Here is a 20150-nt window from a genome sequence, read left to right as displayed (position 1 = left end):
GACCTCACTCATTTTCAGGGATCAAATCAAAATAATAATAAATGTATTAAATGTTCCAAGGGATTCATATATCGTATTCATGGTATTATGTTCTTGACTAATTTTGAGGATTGAACAGACTATTGTGCATGTGATGACTTACACAATGAAATGATGCTGACTCATTTTGGAGCGAACAACCATTAGACAGAGAATCAAAAATCAGTTTAGATCAACAAGATCTATTCACTTGGAAATTGTGCTAAATGTAGCCTACCTGTACTTAATCATTTGCAAAGATGTACTGAGACATTGAGACATGTACTAAGACATTTGCAATTTGATAAAATTAATGAGAAATTCCATTGTGTTGTGAACAATTGCCTAGTGGTTTGGAGGTTTGTCCATGTTGTTTCGAGAATGTAATTTCTGTTTCAAGAAATGAGCCAAAACAATGGAGAAAAACTGTCATTCAGAGTAACATGGGTTTGAAGATGGGTCAGTACCAGTTCCAACAACCTACCTGAATCCAATCTCAGCCAAAAGGAAGTGTGTTTGATTCATTTTGGGTTTGAAAGGATTTAGTTTGTTCCCCTCACCCACCAGATTTTTGTGCCAGTTATCACAGACTTTGCCTCCTTGGAATTACATGAACTAAATGCAGCTAAATGATCAAACGAGGAGGAAATTAACTTGACCTTTCTTCTTTTTCAGGATGCGGTCTTGACTCCTGTGCAGATGTATGACAAGTGGAATTCTTCAGAGATCTTTTCATGGCCTCTTCTAAGATTCAGAAAGGGATGGTGTTTCTGAAAGGAGACGCAACTGCCCTGGCTGCAGAACCTGCAGCTGATCATCCTGCTGCACCTCTCAGACCAGTGAAGAGAACCAAACAATGGACAGATCAAAGCACTTTTGCATCCAGTGAGGAACCAGAGCTTTGGGATGCACATTACAGGAATGTGTCCAAGGAGTCCATTGTAGAGATGGACGGACAAAAGCACCCCTCAAGTTTGAACACTCACGCAGGACACCTGTCAGCTGACAGCACCTGCAAAAGGGTTAGGGTGACACTGGACAACAACAGCATGTGGAAAGACTTTTTCAGCTGTGGTACAGAGATGATTCTCACCAAACAAGGCAACAGGATGTTTCCGTACTGCCGGTTCCGCATCACTGGATTGCAGCCATTGAAGAACTACTGTCTTTTAATGGACATTTATCCTTTAGATGGCAGTCAGCACAAGTGGAACGGCAACAGCTGGCAAGTCTGTAGAAAAGCAGAGCGTCATATTAAAAGTAAACCATTTGTTCATCCTGAGTCTCTTGCTACAGGCGAGCACTGGATGCGGAGTCCAGTGTCCTTTTACAGACTAAAGCTCACTAACAGCATTTCAGACCAGGAGGAGAACATCATCCTGCATCCAATGCACCGTTACTTACCACGCCTTCATGTGGTCCAGACTGACAAGGCTCCTGAAGACATTCGTTTAAATGGTCCCAATGTTCTCACCTTCACTTTCCCCCAGACTGAGTTCATGGCTGTTACTGCTTACCAAAACCCACAGCTTGCTCAGTTGAAAGTCAACTACAACCCATTTGCTAAAGGCCTGAAAGAAGAAGGGTCTGTTTCGTGGAGCCTGAAAGTAAAAAGTAACTCTAGCAAAGTCTTGAACACAGAAAGGGGGAATGCAATAACTGAGCAGCATCCTATGAAGAAAAGCTTGAAGTCACTGCTAGCAAACCACAAGCCCAGATGCCCAAAGACTGTTAACCCAAAGCCCATAGACCCACCAGCCATCCAGAGAAACGCTACTACACACAGGGATCAGTCAGGTGCCAAGGTCACAGGAGAAAGTCCACGGTAAGACCTGTACTGTAACAGGGAACAGCTTTGTTTCCTTTTACTCAATGTCAGATTTAGAGGGTAGTTCATCTGCATCTAGCTTTATTGAGTAAAGTCTGCCAGGATATGAAAGGTCTTTACAGTTTGTTAGTTTCCACATCAACCTAAAAACCTGCAAATGTTGCTTTGAATATTTCTTACACAAACCTGAAACAGGTACAAAGGATAGTAGCACATTGCCACAATAACAAAGTTTAAGGTGAGAGTGATACTAGCAGAATTTTACAGTAATATTCCTTAGTGATGAACAGTGTAAAATAATACTGCTAAGATATTTTTAATAATTGTACAGTTACTGCCCACTAAAGCAACTTGTCACAACAACATTTAATGGACATTATGTCATGTAAACACATCACTGTGAACGGTAGAATACATTATGAAAAAAGTACTGCGATAAATATTGATATCTGTAACACTCACCCAGAAGGTGTCTCTTTCCAAGATTACAACCAGATTGTTGATGCCTTGGTCCTCAGGTTGTGTATCTTTCCCTCTCACACAGTTTGATACGCGTTTCAATACATGGTCCACAAATCAAAAAAACATCAAATTCAACTAACCAATTTTTGTATCTTAATGAAAACAATCTAGATTTAGGCAATTAAAACTATAAATGAGAATCCATGCCTTTTAACAGAGAAACCCTCTTTTCTTTTACTTGCTACTACTTTTTATTTTAAGCAACAAAAACAAAATGTCTTTTGACATAACAGTTTCAAACTTAAAAAGCTGGCAGTTTGAGTTTTGTAGACTGTTTTGTTGTTTGTGGTTAAAACTAGTGTGTCATTTTCATATAGTTATGTATTGTTTTCAGTGCTGGGGGAGCACAACAGGAAGAGGAACTGTCAAAGTTAGCCAGAAACAGATTTTTGTTACTTTTCAGTAGATTTTATACTGACAGAATCTTGCTTATATCTTTAGTTTTCAACCCAGCAGGGGTGATCGATCTTTCAATACATATTTATCTTTTACATCCCTTCTTTGTCCAGGTAGTCTTTGAAACTAAATACTTTAAATAAAGGGATTTTTAGAGAGTGTGTTAGTGTCATCACGTTTACGCTTTGTGCAATCAAGTACCAAATACTGTGACATTCTCTCAGCTATTATCAAAGTTTAATCTTGCTTGCTGCTGTGATTTAGGTTGTGCTGAATCAGGACGCTGGACAGAAGAGAGACTTTTCAAAGTGCTGTAAATGTTGGATGATCAAGCACAAAATTTCAAGTCCATTTTGGCCGAATTAAAATGATCTGAACTATGTTCTATTACAATGATCTGGAATAGTTAGAATACTTTATAACATTTGTCATTTATTTAGATTGAGTTCAAAATAATTTATGGTACAAAAGGCCCCTTTTTTTCTTGTAGCACTTTAAAAAAACCTCAGTTGTGAGACTGCGACTCATAAATAAGCTGAACTGAACTGGATTTTACTCTCTACGCCATGTTGGGTTGAATGATATCGAAAGCTTTCTGGTGGTCAGCAAACCTCTTTTTCTAATAGAAAAAACAATAAGATTAATATAAACCCTAAGATGATTAATAATCTGAACATGCTGATAAAGTAAGTTAACCTGTAGATTTTTTCTGAAATCCATCTTATTTCACTCAGAGCACTTCTTCAGACAATCCTCCACCTTGTACTTCAGTTCTTTATTTCCATTCTTTTTATGGTTGAATGACTTTTTGCTCAAATCTGTCTTTTAACTCTTAAATAATATTACCATAACTCTTCTATGTTTATACAACTAACCCAATTCCAACGGATTCTTTAAAGCTTTTCTCCACGTCAGAATCAGTTGGAATGATGGTAATTGTGTATATGGTCGAAGACTTACGATAGTTCAAAGAGCTGCTTTTTTTCTTGCTGTCGCCACCAACAGATCCAGTATTTTGAATTGCTCTGAAGTTGCTGCCCTTCCAGAGTGACGTCTTTTTTTAGCTGATGTAGGCTTTTTAGACCAATGAGATACAAAATTCTGGGTTTATGAACCTAAATGAAATGAAATTTGATTTGATTTGAAATTGTTTATTTCAAACGATCAAAGAATAATGGACAAAACAATACAATAAGCATTCATACATTCATTCAAAGACGTATCAAACTTAGGATAATTAGAATTGCTGAGAAAGTCAACTTGGATTGTGGACTTTCATGTCGCAGAATAATTTCCTTTCCTTCAGGATAACTAAACAGACATAAATGTCACTAATGTTTTGCTTGTGTTTGGTTTTCCCAGCTCACGTCCCGCTCAGAAGCTGTTTTCTGAGCTGATTCGCGAAGCTCATGTCTCACTTCAGAGATGTAATATGGACAATCTTGTCACGGGTCAAAGCACCTCCTCTGGAGCAGCACAAACAAGAACTCACACTACGATCAGGAGGGGCGTTGGAGGTCAGGCTGTTCGTCAGAGGGACAGGTTATCTGTCAAAGCACTACAGAGAAAAACTGAAGCTTTTGAGAAAAGAAGAAAAACCAGAGATGAAAAGCATTTTTTAAATTCATCTAGCCACAAGGACAATGCCAGAACCAAGGCTTCTAATTGTACTTCTCCAATTGGGTCCCAGAACTCTTGTGAAAGTGTGGACCTGCAGTGCAGTTCAGACACACCAGAAACTACGAGGCATCCCAAACGTCCTGCCCGCCTTCCACTACCAGCACTTGCTCTGTTTTTGAAACAGCATTCAACTAAATTAAAAAAGACCACAAGTAAACAGGATTCTTCTCCGGCAGAACTTGTGTCTGGATCCAGAGGTTCTGCCGGAGTTTCTGAACTGACTGTGCCTGAACTCATCACTGAGAGCTGCAGACCTGCTGGAGCTGACGTTCAACTGGAACGAATGCGTAGCCCTGAAAGAGCAGGTGAAACCTATCAAAAGCCTTCTTTTCCTTCAAGTGACTCTTCTTTTTCTGGAGCAGACCCAGAACAACCAAAACCCAACTGCTCTTCAGACTTGGCTTATGAAAACTCATCCTCAGAGCTGCTTATACCTGATGTCTCATCAGTGTTAACCACATCTCCCTTTAGGACACCTACATCCACCCCTTCTACGTGTGCTACCTCATCATTAATCCCAAACACAGTGTTACCCTCCCAAAACTCACCCACAACGTCTGCAGAATCTTCAACACTACCTCCAGACTCCCACCCCCCGAAGACAGAGTCCTCTCTTCCCGACCCAGAGTGTTCGTCTTTTGACTTTGAGCCTCTGTCACCGGCAAGCTCCCCAGAACCCTTACCTTCTCTGCCAGCTTCGTTGGCTCTGGAGCTGGACTCTGCATCTTCTGAAGCACCTTTTCCACCTGGAGCTTCTGATGACCTGCTGCCAAACAGAAGCTCTGTGTTCAAATGGCACACAGTGTTACCTTCATCAGAGCCGTATGTAGAGACTCCCTTTGCAACATTTCAGCCTGCTGTAGGATCTGGCTCAGCTTTGCTGCCTTGCCAGGCTGAACCACAGGGTCTGAACTCGTCACCATCTACGCCTTCCAGCGGGCCCCCTCCATCATTTCAAGACTGTGAACAGCTTTTGCCTTTCCCCGCAGAGCTTTCGCCTCTCGCACTTCAGCTGCCATTGTCTCCTACCTTCTCACTGGATGGAGACAGACTGTCACCCACACCTTCCCTCACCGACCTGGTGCACTTCTTCTCAGTTGATGAGGACGCTGGGATCGGGACAACCTTTCCAAACTCAGAACCTGCTGTCCCCATGTCCCTTCCGCTGACAGCAGAGCCCCCTGAACCTTTACTGCCTTCACCTCCCGACTCGGTCCAAAAAGGCAGACGCAAGAAAAAGAGGAAGGGGAAGCTGGACGAGATGAACGAGGACCAAAAGATAGAAGACTACAGTCGTTTGCAGCCTAACTTGGAGGAAGTTGAGGAGCAGTTGTTCATTTCCTTCACGTCTAAGGTAAAGAGGTGGAAATGTATACATAACCTCTGAAAGGCGATACCTCCAATCAAATTCTTGTCTTTGTTTCTGCTTGAATGTATTTGATTAATGCGCCCAAATGATTTTTTTCAGCTTTTATTTCCAGTTATATCTTACCAATGACTTAAACGATATCATTATTTGCTTAAAATCTATTCATTTTTGTGACCAAAGGTACTGGAGCATGTGACTTGACAGGTGCACAGGTTTAAAGATAGACTGAATGTTTACGCTTTTACAACTGCATGTACCGTTAAGAGCTGCAACCAACAAGCAACTGTAATGCTGAGTGAAGAAGCAAAATCAGTTCTGGTCCAAAACCAGTTTAATCATTGGATGGTTCTGCAGATGAACGAAGACATTGGTGTGCTGAACCACAGACACAATAAAGAAAATAACAGCAGTTGATGACAGGAACATTGTAAGAAAGGCCAAGAAAGACCTTAAAACAAGAGTACAAGAAAACAAGAACGACCTCTAAAGGCTGGTTTACATCTGAAATAAAACAGCACTTTGAAGACAAAATCATTAGTTATATCAGTTTTTTGCAGTTTATTAGAATTTACTTTTTCATAAAGATTATATTCAGTTTGAGTTTGTGTGACCCATTGACTGTATATGATAACTGGACTGAGTGACCCCTCCCTCCTGGCGTTCCAAACAGGAAGTACCCTCTGGTTTCATGCATGTTAGAAACTGACCAATCAGACGCCTCAATAAAAGTAGGCGGATTTTAATTGGATTTTGAAAAGCAATTCGGACACCATGCTCACTACTTTTTTTTTATAACGGCAAATATGACGTCATCGATTTTACAAAGTGAAAATCTAATTGATATGAGCGTTTTGCGACGATCATTTATGAGTCCACTGTCTTCTGAAGATAAAAACGTTGATGGTTTATTAGAAAAATACATGTAAATAATTTTTTTTGGCAAAAATTGTTCAGACGCAATGCATTGTGGTCTATATTCGCTGATGTAGTGAGCGTCGATGCACACTATTTTTTTGCAGAGACTTCTGGGAAATTTCTAGGGCACTGGATTTTGAAATTGTAGATTCAGACAGCACTAGAAAATGTAGTGCACTATGTATTGAGTAGGGAAAGAAATTCGGACACAACCATAGTCTTCCGAGCCCGCTGTCTGTGGGAGGGTGTGGCCTTCCAACAAGCTCCCTCCTGATGGGCGAGAATGGTTTCCATAGAAACGATGATTCAGACCGTTTCGGACCAATCACTGCTTACTTATGACGTCTGACTCCAACAGCGTCTGTATCGCAAAAAAATGGCGACTGTGTTGACTTTTATTCGATTTAAGCCGGAAGTAAACCATTTCAATGGGTAACATTACACTCATTCAGTCCAGTTCTCAGATACAGTCCATGGTGTGAATAGTGTATGTCCCCCATAACAAAACTTCGTAAGACCCCCCCCACCCACACACACACACATATTACACAAGAAATGCTATTCAATGGAATTTAAGGAGTTAGTCAGACTTTTTGAGACCCTGAACGTTGTTGTCTGATCTGTCTTTGAAGGATTTATTCTCTGATATTTCCTAAACATGTGAACATTTTACAGGAGGCCCTGAAGCTTCATATTCCAGACGTCCCCGATATGCCCCCCCATCACTCTGAGACGACACCTGAGAGTCACGACGCTGCTGAGGAGCGAGAGGAGCGCTCCGAAGGTAAAAAATGAGGAGCAGGCGTTCCTCTCTATCTGAATTTAGACTCAAAGCGATAAATGTTTAAGGGGAGGGGTGGGGGGCATGTCGCGTTCGAGGAGGACAGGTTTTGTTTTGTGCTTCCGCTTCAGTCGTCTGCCATGACAACCAATGCCACTTGAAGGAGAATCCATGTGAAGCTCCGGTGGAGGCTCTGCAGGAGAAGATCGCTGCATACCAGCAGACGCTGCTGAGAGACTTGAAACTGATGAAGCACAGGCAGGTCATCCATCCGGTGCTGCAGGAAGGTACTTACCACCCGTCCTCTTCAGTACTTCAAATCCATCACTGAACTCAACGTCAACTCTTTGTTTTTCAAATCTCTGTGTTCAGTGGGTCTGAAGATGAGCCTGCTGGATCCAGCTCTGTCCATCGACCTTCAGTACCTGGGAGTGCGCCTTCCCATCCCCCCTCCTGGAGTTAGTTTAGAGTCTGTGACCCAGAACCTGCCATCGTCCAGGGGTAAGCTCGTTGTTTCTAGCTCATTAAAGACCTTTTTGATATCAAACAAAAGGCCCTCTTCGTGTTTTATGTGTATGACTAAGTTACAGGTCCAGCTTTACTGACCCAGAGGGAGAACTGATGCACATGGGATTTTCATTTATTTTCTTTTAGATGTCCCTGCAGGATTTATGTCCAGAACGGGAAAAACTACAGATATGACACAGATCAAAGGCTGGAGAGAGAAGTTTAGTACAGCAGAGGTTGCACCCTCCCCTGCATCCTGCAAACCTGAAGGTACTTCACATTTCCCCATTGGTCCATTCTGTACATCACCCGAGTAATGTTTATTCGTTCATTCATTCATCTTCTAAACCCGTTGTCCATTTCGGGGTCGCGGGGCTCCCGGAGCCAATCCCGGCTACTGATGAGGGCAGGACAGGTCGCCAGTCTGTCGCAGGGCCACAATCACACACCCATGCACTCTCACATTCACACCTAGGGACAAGTTACAGTAACAAACTTACCTATGGAACATGTTTTTGGACGGTGGGAGGAAGCTGAATCCCCCTGAGAAAACCCACGTATGCACGGGGAGAACATGCTAACTCCACACATTGGTGATTCTGCTCCAGGTCCCCCAACCGGGGGCCTTCTTGCTGTGAGGCAAGAGCGCTAACCACTGCGCCACCGTGCATCCCAGTGAGTAATGGTCTAATTTGGAACATGCGTGATATTTTCAGAGAGGCTGAAATTTAAATTTCCATCAAACATGTCCAAAAAAATGAACCTCCAACAAGTTGATCATTATTTTCTGAATTCTTTCTGTGTCTTGGCATGGAAGCTGCCTCCGACTGGAGCTATCATAGTCTCACACGATTACAAGCTCTAAAAAAAAAAAACTGAATTTAATAAGAAGATAAAATCAAGACTTTTGGCACTAGGTTGTACTTAATTTGATTTTTGGTCTAAATTAAGCCACGCCCCTACCACCAAGCGGATTACACGAAGTCTGTCAGCAGGCTCCACCTACTTTTATTGGAGGCATATGGTTGGTCAGTTTATAACCTGAATAATTTGTAATAAATTTTATTTAAAAAAAAGGAGGATTATCAAGAGCGTGTTATGAAAGGTCTCAGATCCAGAATGGTTATTCTGAGTGATCAGTTGATCATATTCAATGCCAATCCCATCGCCAAACATCTCGGATGAGCTGGATCAGCTTCATTTTGTCAGTGAGGAGCTGCAAGAATGAGGAGCTACTTTAATGTAACTGTCAGTTAAAGTGTGGAATGGGAATAGGGTTCGTTCTGAGAGGATTCCAACAAACCCGTTTCTTCACTGTGTTGTGCTCTGCAGCTGGTCCCAGTCCAGACCTGCAGAAGAAGAACCTGTCGGCGTTCTGCAGTGACATGTTGGACGAGTACCTGGAAATCGAGGGGAAGCTGATCGATGAGCGGGCCGCCAGTTTCACCCAGCCGCCACAGGAGCCGCCGGTGTTTGAGCTCCCAGCGAGGAGCCCGAGCTACGTCCGGACGCTGGACCACATCCTGAAAGTGCAGACGGCTGGATCACCCGCCTCAGACCTGGTGTCTGGATTCATCCCTCCCTCCAAGAGACCACGACTCAAAGAGACAAAAAACCCAAAAATGGTGAATAGGAAACGCATCGGCCCCAAACAGAACAAACCCAGACCACCACTTGGTGCTGCTGTGAGGTCTGAGTTGAATTCAGCTGCACCAACGCAGCCCATTTTACAGACTTGGGAACCCCCCCCTCAGAGTACCCAGCCTTCAGACCCTCCTCCTTTAAAAAAGAAGCGGAAGCTCAAACCCAGAGCCTCATCTCAGACCCTGAGTCCAGCTGAGCCCGTGGCGCCGCTTTCCCCCATATCCAAGGACCTGGCTCCGCTGGAGTCCGACTCTGAGCTGGGCCCGACCAGCAGTCCAAGCAAGGATGTCGTCAGGAAGCCAAGCCGGGCCGTCACGACTCGAGCCCTGCTGAGGCAGAGGGACCTGGAGGACATCGTGGTCCAGGAGGGCCGGTACCGGACCAGCATCACCGAGGAGAGAGCAGCCATCGCTCTGTCCTCGCTCTTCACGCTGACCGTGAGTCTGTTTTAGCTCCTCCCCAATGACCCAAACGTGTCTCACATCACAGAACCAGAACCTGTTCAGTTTGTTGGTTAAGGCTTAGCGGGTTCTCACTGCAGTGAGACCTCCTCTAGGTTCTGGTTCCTCGCTGGATTGTGGTGGTTTATCACTAAACAACAACTTCTAGCTGAAGTGCTTTCTGGCTCTAAAAGCCTCTCCTTCCTGTCCTTCATATTTTCTCCTCCTCAGGGCTTTGTGAGGGAGAACCCAACGGCGCCGATCCAGCTCCCGCAGAGGCCGAAGCCTTCCTGTCTGAACGAGTTCTGCAGACTCGGTTGCATCTGTGCCAGCTTGACGAGAACGGCCCGCGTGAGCCACTGCGGCCGCTTCGCCTGCATGTTCGGCTGCAGCTGCCTCAAGCAGAAGATGGTCCTCCTCAAGAATCTGGAGAACTCGGACTCCAGCCCGTCCACCCTCCATGGCGGCATCAAGAAGAAGAAGAGGAAAAGGAAGAGGAGGATGAAGATGGCTTACGGTCGGTTTTTCTACCTCAAAAACGTCTTTTCTTTCCCACCTGATTGTCAGAAAGGTTTTAAAGTTTTCTCTTCTTTCTGCTGGATGTTTAGTCCTGAAGGATTCGGAGAGCGTCTTCCAGCCTGCAGAACGAGTCCAGAATCTGTGGAAGAAAGGCGAGGGAGACGTGGATTCAGAGCCCGTCTACGCCCCCAGCATGTCGACGTCGCTCTGCAAGGATTCTCGTCCCGTAAGGATTCTTCCTCCCAGACATGTCGGAAGAACCGGGCCAGCCGACCCACATTTAAGACCTTCTCTTTCAAATGTTCCCAGGTGAGAAGACGGTATCGGAGCAGCTGCGCCAGAATCCGAGTCTACAACAGGAAGGTGAGGGCCGTTACACCAGAACCGAGTCCAACCGATGTTGGACCAGCTTTTTTATACAAGTTGGAACCTCTGTTAAAAGTTCTCTGACCTCACTGGGTCACGTTCTGACACAAAAACCAGTGAGAGGACTTACATGTTCCTCAGACGGAGAAACCGGATCCATTCATTGAAAACAGTTAAGAAGGTTGTGTTTTGTTCTGATGCACTCTGACTCGATTGAGAAGGAATCCACATTAGGGTTGCCACATTTGGACCAAAAACCGCTTTTTCAATTCCCAGATGTTTCCGAGTTTTATCAGATGTGTCTCGCAGACCAACCTAAACCTGCTGGACTGCTCAACCGGTTGTTCAATCCTGTTCTTCTCCAGCAGAAAACTGCGGCCGATGAGAATGTTTCCAGAAATAACTCTGCTCAGTTGAAGTTCTTCATGAAGGGGAGTCAGACGGTTAGGATGAAGAGCGCAGCACAACGTCGTCGTGGTGAGTTCACAGCCTCTTTCATGGCTGCCCTTCATGACTGTTTGTAACGGCGGTTACGGTTTCTGACACAGATGGGTCCAGTCCCACCCAACCCTCTGAGAGTTCAGAAGCAGAACCGGCACCGAAGCCGTCAAAGCGCCTGTTCCTTCACACCGCTTGCCATTGGAGCAGCGAGGCGGACCAGAACTTTGTGCTGAAGAAGCTGAGTAAAGCTGTGGCTCAGGATGAACTGAACCAGCCCTTCTGGGTCAGAAAGTACTTCATCAGTCCTATGGACCGGACTGTGCAGGGCAGCGGCGCCGACCAGTGCATCCACTACAGGGTCCGCATCACCACACCCAAACGGGAGAGGAAGAAACGAGCAGAACCAGCCAAGCCGAGAAAAAATCCGAGTCAGAAAAAGGTGAGGAAGAACAAAATGGAGCTGGTTCTGGTTCACATTGGCGTACAGAACTTTGGTTAACTGCTTAGATGTCTTCAACAAGCTGTTGAAACTCATGGAGATGTTCTTTGCTTCCTTCAGAGAGAAGTGACCCAGGAGGAGCCTGCAAAGATCTACCAAACAGAGGTAAAGGCGGAGCCTGTGGAGGACCAGGAGAAAGCAAAGGGGGCAGAGCATCCTGAGGACCGACACAGGAAGATGAAAGGGAGGCCTGAGAAGCACAGGCAAGAACTGCCAGACGACTGGCAGACGATGGGGGCGGGGCATCTTCAGGGCCTGCGGGCGGAGATGGAGGCGGAGACTCCTGAAGACTTCTACAGGGAAGAAGCTAGACCCGTGGGGGACTCGCAGAAACAAACGGAGCCTCCTGAAGATTGGCACAAGGAAGGGGCGGGGCATATGGAAGACCTGAAGGAAGAGGCGCCGGGGACGAAGGAGGAGGAGCCTCTTAAAAACTGCCCAAAGGAGGGGGTGGGGCATGAGAAGGACTGGGAGGAAGAGGAGGACGAGGACACAGAAGAAGAGGAGGATGATTTCCCAGGTTTCCTTGACAGCGGTGAGGAGAATAGCGAAGGACAGAGAGCGGGCTTCATACCTTTTCCTTTCCCGGCGGAACGGTCGACCGCTGGTTTCCTCTCCGCCTCGCTCAGACAGCCAGGAGGAAAGGATCAGCTGGTGCAGGTAAAGCCTGTCCCATTTAACCTCTGCTAACCCTTTTGTGAGAAGATTTCTATAGTGCAGCTGTCGGCGTTCCGCTCTTCAGTGAGCTGCAGTCCTATGCAGAAGTTTCATGCGTCATAGATAAGGGGGTTTATGAAAGCAGAGCTGGCTAATTTCCCTCTTGGTTCTTCATTTTGGACGGTTAGTCTGATGTAAGTCTGACGCCTCCGTTCACTTGTGGAGTTGTTGAAGTGTTTGCTGCAGACAAGATGGCGCCTGACATCATCGGCCAGAAGCAGAAATTAAACAACTAGGCCCCACCCAGAAGAATTGTAATAAAAAAACGTAATTAGAGCTTAAAAGGAAAAACTGCTGTTTTTTTCCCCGAGCGATATAGGGGGGACTTTCTGGTTCCGGCCGTTGATGCCTGCAGCCAGACCAATTGATATGACCTTTCACCCGCAGCATCCCTGTAGACAGAAATGTACACGAGTCGTCTACGACTGTGATATTTTGTACGGGTCACCTGGGTTCCCCGCACACCCGTTTGCCCGTTTCCACCCGTCAGGACAGTCGGGACCAAAGTCTGGACTAAAGCTTTACTCCCTTCCTCTCTGAGCCCGTCTCTGTGGTTCTGCAGGTTAACGGGAAGGACTTCAATTTGGCAAAGATTGAGTTGGGGAGGATGGGGGCGCTCCACCCGGCGAACCGCTTGGCAGCCTACCTGACGGGCCGCACAGCCTCCACCCAGCAGCGTAAGGCCTTTTTACTACGCTGCCGACGTCCGCAGGACTCAGTCCGCTCAGCCTCGTCTCTGCTCGTCGCCGCCGCCGCCGCTGTGGCGCCACCCCCATCCACCTCGCAGCCACCAGCTCCAGCGGACCCCCCCACCAGTAAGTATTGCCTCTCCTCTTGGTTGAACTTACCCTTTGACCTGGACTTTTACCGTCTGTTTTCAGATCCACAGCTCAAAAAGGACGTGAAGGTGACCCCCACCTCTCCCAAAGCCCCCCAGGTGTTGCTCCTTCAAGTCCCCGGCCCACGTAAAGCTGTTGCTCTATCAGTCAAGGCCCCCCAGGCGCCCGGATCCTCGCCGAACCAGCAGAGGATGATCCTGCAGCCGGTTCCGTCTCTGCCGGGCATAAAGTATTTTCGCAAGCCGGATGGAAAGTTGGTCCAGCTGGTTCCTGTGTGTCACCTGAAAGCCATCAGCCCCAAGCCCCCGGCTCAGGGAGGTGGGTGTCCAGACGGGGGAGGGGGGGTTCAGTTTGTGTGTTATGAAACCATGTTGAAGGTCACCTTGAGCAGATGTTTGGTCCGTTTTCATCGTCTATCAGCCTCGTTCTTAATGCTGTACGATTGCGCAGCTGGTCCAGAACTCGGCTGCACGCCTTTTAACCAGAACCAGCCAGAGGGACCGGACCGTCTTAGAACCTCTGCACTGGTTTTGGTCCATTTAGCGAATGAACCTCCAATTCAGCTTTTTATTAGGTCTGGGGTGTTATTGTTCGGCCTCCCAGAGTTTTGGCCCTGTTCGACCTCTGACCTCTTGTTCCGGGTCCTCTGAGCTGCCCGGCCAGGTGGGCCCCCTGGGGGCCCCTTGTGGGCCCCTGTCGGGCGTACTGGACCCAGGGGTTGGGGGGTCTGTGGGGCGGGAGGGGTTTTGGGGGTACGGTGTGCTGCTTAGAGGCTGACACCCCAGGCAGACGGCGCCTTCTGAGCTGTCTATAGCTTTTTAGAATCATTTCTCTTTAAATTGTGTTTGTTTTTGTGTATTTTATTATTGTGTTGTTTTGTTGCATGTGTGTGTTTTTGCGTTCTTGTTTTTTTTTTTATGGCATCTTTAGCTTTTCTCTTTTTATGAAAGACGCTTTAGACATCAAATGAACATGAATTTGAAATCTTTGGTTCTGACATCTGAACCTTCTTCTCCCAGTTGCCCCCCTCATCACTTCAGCCTTCATCTCTGATCCAAAGACCCCGGGGTCTTCGTCATCTGAATCCTCCTCTTCCTCCTCTCCTTTTGCGGCCCCCCTCAATCAAAAGCCCAACTTCCTCAGTAGTCAGCGGGTGATTAAAATTCCAGTGAGCAGCTTCACCAAAGACTCGGTCGTGGTGACCATGAAGGCGCCGCCCCCGGCCCCCCCAGCTCCTACGAACCCGAACTCCTTCAAACCCTCTCCGGGTCAGGAGCTCCAGCGGGGTGTCCCGACAACGCCAGTAGCTTTAGTTCCTGACGGGGTCCAGCACCAGGCTGCTGTTGGGACCTGTGGCCCTTCTGCCCCCCCCGCTGAAAGGGTGAGTCCTCAGCAGGAGTTGGCTCGTCACCCGTCTGACCTGGACATCGTCTGCGTGGACGCCGACACGGGGGTTTACTCCCGGAAGAGGCCGCAGGTGGAGTTTGTGGACTTGGTGTCCAGCAGCGACACAGACGACTCGTCAGACCTGGAGGAGTCGGACAGCGAGGACGACAGACCGGGGGCTTTACAGAGACACGTAAGACCCCCGATGTTCCAGATTTAATCTGAAATGTGGGTGTAAAAAGAAATGTCTCCCGTTATGTTGAAATCAGACAAACCGATAGAACGACACATTTGTGTGCATTTTTTGTGTAAAGGGAGTCACCAAAAATATATCATAAACAAGTCATAACCCAAAATCTTCTTTTACAGTTAGTGAGGTGAGAGGCTCAGAACTGCTCTGAAGGAGCCACACAGCTGGGAATGGATGAAACCTCGTTTTACTTTACTGCTTTAACATTTCACACAGCTAAAAACTACAGAAATTATGGTTTTTATTTCTTAGAAATATGTTTCAAACATGTTAATAATAAAGTGCATTCAATTGGGCACATAAAGTGGAGAGTAATAATGACCACGATGGCAACAACAACCAAAATGATAAAAGTGCAAAAGTGTTAATATCACATTTCTGCAGTTCCTGTGACTGAAAAGGCATGGATGCTCCGCCCCCTTTTGGTGAAAATAGGGTGCAGTTACGTCCTTCTTCAGGGAGGAGGGAGAGAATGGGTTTCATAAAGAAAGAGTTAATTACCGGGCGGGGTTGAAGTTGGCCACACAGCCGTTTACGCGGGTGACGCAACATAAAAAAACCAAGGAAACGAAGAAAAAAAAACACAAAAGGCCAAACAGCTGATAAAATAACTTAAATTCTAAGCAAGAAAACTATTACAGAAATGCAAAACACAAAACTACTCAAAAATGCAAACAAAGACCACAAGATTAAATTGAACAAAAGGACAAAACCAGAATAAACTAAGAGGGAAACCGGAGGCTTTCTCAGGCTGAGGCCGGGCAGACAGCAGGGGCATTTACATGCATTCAGTAGTTCAGCTGCCACTGGAGCAGAGCATCCTGGGAGATTTTAAAGCTGAGGAGCTGGACCTCCACAGGAGGCTAAAGTCAGTCACACGCACCCTGATCTAACAGTCAGGCTGCACGTATCCCGTGAACAGCACTACCGCACTACTCTCTCTACAGAGAGCGGTCAGCCACCTTGTGTCCCGCACGGGTTCGATCCCTTTTCAGCCTTTTTTGCATACGTCAGCGCATTTGGGACGAGGTTTAAATAAAGAATCTTTTGTCTTTTTATCAGAGAATTATGATCCAAAAAGGTGGAGAATAATATCAAATGTTCACGCTCATGCACGCAAAGTTTTTAAATATTTTAGCTTCCTCCACAAAGCTTCCCTCACCTAACATTGCTGACGATCCGTTTCCTGATTGGCCGCCCAAAGCTGTTTTGATTGTTTGCATACACACACATGTGATTTTCCACAGCAGACTGCAAGCTGGTGTATTGCGACACAAGCTTTTTTTTTTTTTTTTTTTAAACCTGAACTTTTCTTTGAGTCTGCTCACTTTCGGATTTGGGTGCACGTCACGTGCACTCTAAAGCCTCCCGGTGGCGGGCGCCGCTGACGCCTCTGTTTTCGTGCCTCACCAGCGTCACAACCAGCAGGAGAGGGAGCGCCGAGTTCAGATGCGGCAGATGTTTTGTGCCCTGAGGACGGAGGTTGGAACGACCCAGGACAAGCTCTCCAGAATCGGCACGCTGAAGCGGGTTAGAGACCCCCCCCCCCACGCACACACACACACACACCCCTCTGTCCGTCTGCTCATTGGTCGCATCATCAGATGAAGCTCTAAAGAGTGTGGGGGGGGGTCGATTCATGATGAGCTGCACATATTTTTAACTTTTGATACTTGATCTGCATTTGCTATGGAGGCTTTTGAAACTTTATAATATCCATATTTCCTGACATAGTTTTATTTTTTATCATAGTCATGATTTTTCTAATGAAAATAATCTGCACATATTTTAGAAAACTGATCTGCAAGTGTTATGTTGATTTCTAAATATGTGTATTTTTACATAATAATTAAGTAATTCATCTTTGTCATGTGATTTTCTTAATTCTGTCTGGTAAAAGTTATGAACCGGATAATCATAAATACTGTAATGAATGGTTACGGTAGAACAGGTTGGGATTCTATACGTTCACTTCCTTCCACTTCCTTTCATCCATATCCAAAGTTTGATGCGTCTTTGTATGAATGTAAAACTGCTGATTGTGTTGTTTTGTGCACTATTCTTGCTTTAATTGCTTGAAATAAATCATTTCAAATCAAATCAAAAACTCTTCTTTCAGGCGCGGGAGGAGATCCAGGAGTTGAGGAACGCTGAGACCATCCTGAGGAGGAAGAAGACCAGACTAAAGAGGAGGAGGGACCAGTTCCTGTCCATCCTGGTTCCATCAGCAGGTCTGAACAGAACCCCCCCCCCTGAGCCCCGCACCAGATCAAACCTGGTGATGGCCAGCCTCCAAACAACCACCTGAACCAAAACTGACCTTAAATTCCTAACCGGACCGGGATTCTCTTGTTTGATCCGCATTAAACTTGCCGGTGTGAACACACCCTGGAACACAGCAGAGCGCTTCTTACAGCTTTAAAATGTTTTCCATGCCAAGTTGTTGGTAAACTGAAAACCAGCTTTGGTGATAAAAATGTCCTTCCTGCGCCCTGGCGGGTTTGGCAGTTTGGCGGGGGCGGGGTTTGTTTGAATGTGCCTAAAGGCTGACGCGCTGTTTCCTCTGACAGAAGATCATTCTGATCTCAGCCTGAAGGAGCATCTGCCAAACAAGTCCATTCATCTGTCACCTGATGGCAAGGAAAGCCCAGAATCCAACAGGGCGACCTTCGGCGGGGTACGAACTCTGACTCCTCCTATTCACTTGTGTGTGTGTGTGTCTGTCTAACTGGTGTGTCTGTTTTTGTCTTTTAGGACAGTCATGGTGAGATGAAGGAAGCAGAGAGTCAGAGCAAACCTCAACATTTCATCGGACAACGTGGGTTTGACTTGCTTCGCTGATTCTTTTGGGGGGGGGGGGGGGGTTGTCGTATCCAAAGCTTCACAACCGACACCAGTGGAACATGGGTCTCAAGCCGTAGTTACAGCTGCCCTCACGGGTGGATACGGGTGGTCTGAGGGGCGAAAAACGGTCAAACCTGTACGGGAGCTGCAGGTGACCCACAGGAAATATTAAGGGGGTAGAGAAGAGTAAAAACATACATTATTGGTGAATAAACCCCAAAATCACTTTACGCTATGTCAAACCTAAAGGCCAACTTCCAGATGACCTTTAAGTTTTCTGTGTTCCTGTTTCTCCTCCACACTGACTCACCTGTTCACCTGTAGCATTATCAAACATGGAAAATGCTCCCACCTCCCATTGGGGGGCGCTCTGACTCTGCACTGTGTTTCTTTGTTGCAGAAAATGTCCTTGGATTCCTTTTGTCCAACCAGGACTGGGTGACAGCGGGGGGCGGGGCCTCAGCACCAGCAGGACACGCAAACAGTGACAACATAAATAATGTGTTGACGCCCGACTGTGCTGAGACATTCCAGGCAGCTGTCCTGGCTCCTCCCCCCAAGCCGCGACAAAAAACGATTCCCATCATTTTGTCTCACAGTAAAGTTCCCGCTCCGTCAGCCAATAAGAATCCAGCAGCTCTCCAAGGTGAGACTAACCTACCTGCTGTAGACACTAACTAGTTCTTTAACTGCTGTGTGTGTGTCTGTCTCCACGCTAACCATGACCACCTCTCCTGCAGGCCCCCCTTCTTCTCACATCTCCCCGCCTCCAGCTAAGATCCCGCCCCCTTTAGGAAAGGCATTACCTGGCGCTCCAGCGCTGACCCCGAGCCCTGTGACGGTGACTCCAGTGGTTCTGACGCCGGCACCTGCAACAGGTACTGATGGCTCCCACAGCTCCACGTTACAGCGCTCTTACTTTGAAAGGTCCTGACATCTTCCTATGTGGATGTTTCAGCTGTGAGCTCAACCACTCTGAGAATCCCCATCCTGACCAATCAGGAGGCCACGCTGTGCTCAGGGCCCCACCCCTTTACAGGTAAGACGCGGCATTGCCAGGAACTGTCCCTGAGTTCAGAGGAAGAGCCGATCACAACCGTTTTTCTTTTTTTCACAGACGTCAGCCGTTGGGTTACAACAACACAACCTGCCGCACAGGAAGACACACAACTTCACACGCAACCCCAGCAGGGAGCTCCTGATCCAACCAGACCACCTCCAGACCTGGCAGGTCTTTCTCACCTGAGCCTGTCAGAGGAATCCAACCTGAACCGACGCCAGAACCTTCACGTTGGAGTTCAGCAGCAGGGGCCTCCAGGACCGGACAATGACGGCCTGTCCTCCCTCCTGAATGAAATCGTTTTTTTGAACCAGCAACCCATTTCCATGGCAACAACTGAAAAAACTCTTTCTGAGGACTCCTCTGTGGTGGGCGGAGCTTCTGGGGGTGACCACGTTCCCAAGCCTAACGGGCAACCGGCCTCTAAAGGGGGTGTTGTGCAGCAGGGTCAGACCACTGGGAACGGGAAAGGGTGTGTCCTAGCCCCACCCCCTTTACTACACATGAAAGTAGGCGGGGCTGCAGTGACGGCCCATGCCAACAGTGCCACGACAGCGGCGGCAGGTCCAGTAGATGGGGGAGGGCAGGGGGGTGCATCGTCTCTGGGTACGTCATGGAGGCCCAGACCGATGCCGAGGCTGGTTCCTCTGGGACGCAGAGGGGTCTCCCCCACGTGACCCGGCCGGGCCCCAACTCTTGGTTCTGGATGGATTATTTGTGTCCAAACAGCCTGTTTGGTTCCGGCATAACGTGGACTGTTACAAACATCCTCCTGGACGCGGAGAACTTCTGCTGTTTCTCTGTTTGTTGCTTATTTACTTCAGGGGTTCATGTTTGTGTTCGGCTGAGAGATCTCTGGTTCCTGAAGAAACATCCTGTTTAGCGGAGTTCAGATGTTTTTATACCGAAACTGAAAAATGAGTCAAAGCAACCCAAAAAGGAAAAGGCAGAACTGTTTTCTGGTGAGTTTTCAGTTCTATTATAAGCTACTCTTTTATTTTGAAAAAAATATTATAACAATAATCACAGGAACAAATCCTTTGCTGCTTCCTGCTTCAAAGTAAGAGCACTCCCTGTTTCATAAACATCCATTGCAAATCCTGTTTGGATAATAAAGGTTTTATAAGAA

The 20150-nt window shown here is 46.8% G+C and overlaps 1 protein-coding gene across 5 annotated transcripts in view; it reads left to right on the top strand.

Moving 5' to 3' along the window:
- The window catches only part of mgaa (MAX dimerization protein MGA a), a 30182-nt gene extending 10032 nt beyond the window's left edge, over positions 1 to 20150 (top strand). For 3 of the 5 annotated variants that reach the window (XM_078941129.1, XM_023952039.2, XM_023952040.2), the window contains exons 2-25: positions 694 to 1843; positions 4127 to 5798; positions 7404 to 7512; positions 7641 to 7796; positions 7882 to 8010; positions 8164 to 8286; positions 9349 to 10097; positions 10332 to 10617; positions 10709 to 10845; positions 10929 to 10982; positions 11351 to 11462; positions 11534 to 11865; positions 11986 to 12585; positions 13205 to 13457; positions 13524 to 13799; positions 14501 to 15060; positions 16531 to 16647; positions 17237 to 17348; positions 17688 to 17794; positions 17872 to 17935; positions 18362 to 18607; positions 18702 to 18839; positions 18920 to 19000; positions 19079 to 20150. In XM_078941129.1, coding sequence (XP_078797255.1) covers positions 753 to 1843; positions 4127 to 5798; positions 7404 to 7512; positions 7641 to 7796; positions 7882 to 8010; positions 8164 to 8286; positions 9349 to 10097; positions 10332 to 10617; positions 10709 to 10845; positions 10929 to 10982; positions 11351 to 11462; positions 11534 to 11865; positions 11986 to 12585; positions 13205 to 13457; positions 13524 to 13799; positions 14501 to 15060; positions 16531 to 16647; positions 17237 to 17348; positions 17688 to 17794; positions 17872 to 17935; positions 18362 to 18607; positions 18702 to 18839; positions 18920 to 19000; positions 19079 to 19698 — 8124 coding nt within the window. In that variant the 5' untranslated portion in view covers positions 694 to 752 and the 3' untranslated portion in view covers positions 19699 to 20150. The remainder of the gene's footprint in view (positions 1 to 693; positions 1844 to 4126; positions 5799 to 7403; positions 7513 to 7640; positions 7797 to 7881; positions 8011 to 8163; positions 8287 to 9348; positions 10098 to 10331; positions 10618 to 10708; positions 10846 to 10928; positions 10983 to 11350; positions 11463 to 11533; positions 11866 to 11985; positions 12586 to 13204; positions 13458 to 13523; positions 13800 to 14500; positions 15061 to 16530; positions 16648 to 17236; positions 17349 to 17687; positions 17795 to 17871; positions 17936 to 18361; positions 18608 to 18701; positions 18840 to 18919; positions 19001 to 19078) is intronic. The other 2 variants (XM_023952041.2, XM_078941130.1) reach the window with 2 other exon arrangements.

This window comes from Oryzias latipes, chromosome 22, assembly GCF_053564925.1.
Source record: "Oryzias latipes strain Hd-rR chromosome 22, Olatipes_Hd-rR_3.1".
NCBI lineage: Eukaryota > Metazoa > Chordata > Actinopteri > Beloniformes > Adrianichthyidae > Oryzias > Oryzias latipes.
The sequence above is the reverse complement of the archived record's forward strand: the minus strand, read 5'-3'. Positions and strand labels throughout refer to the sequence as shown.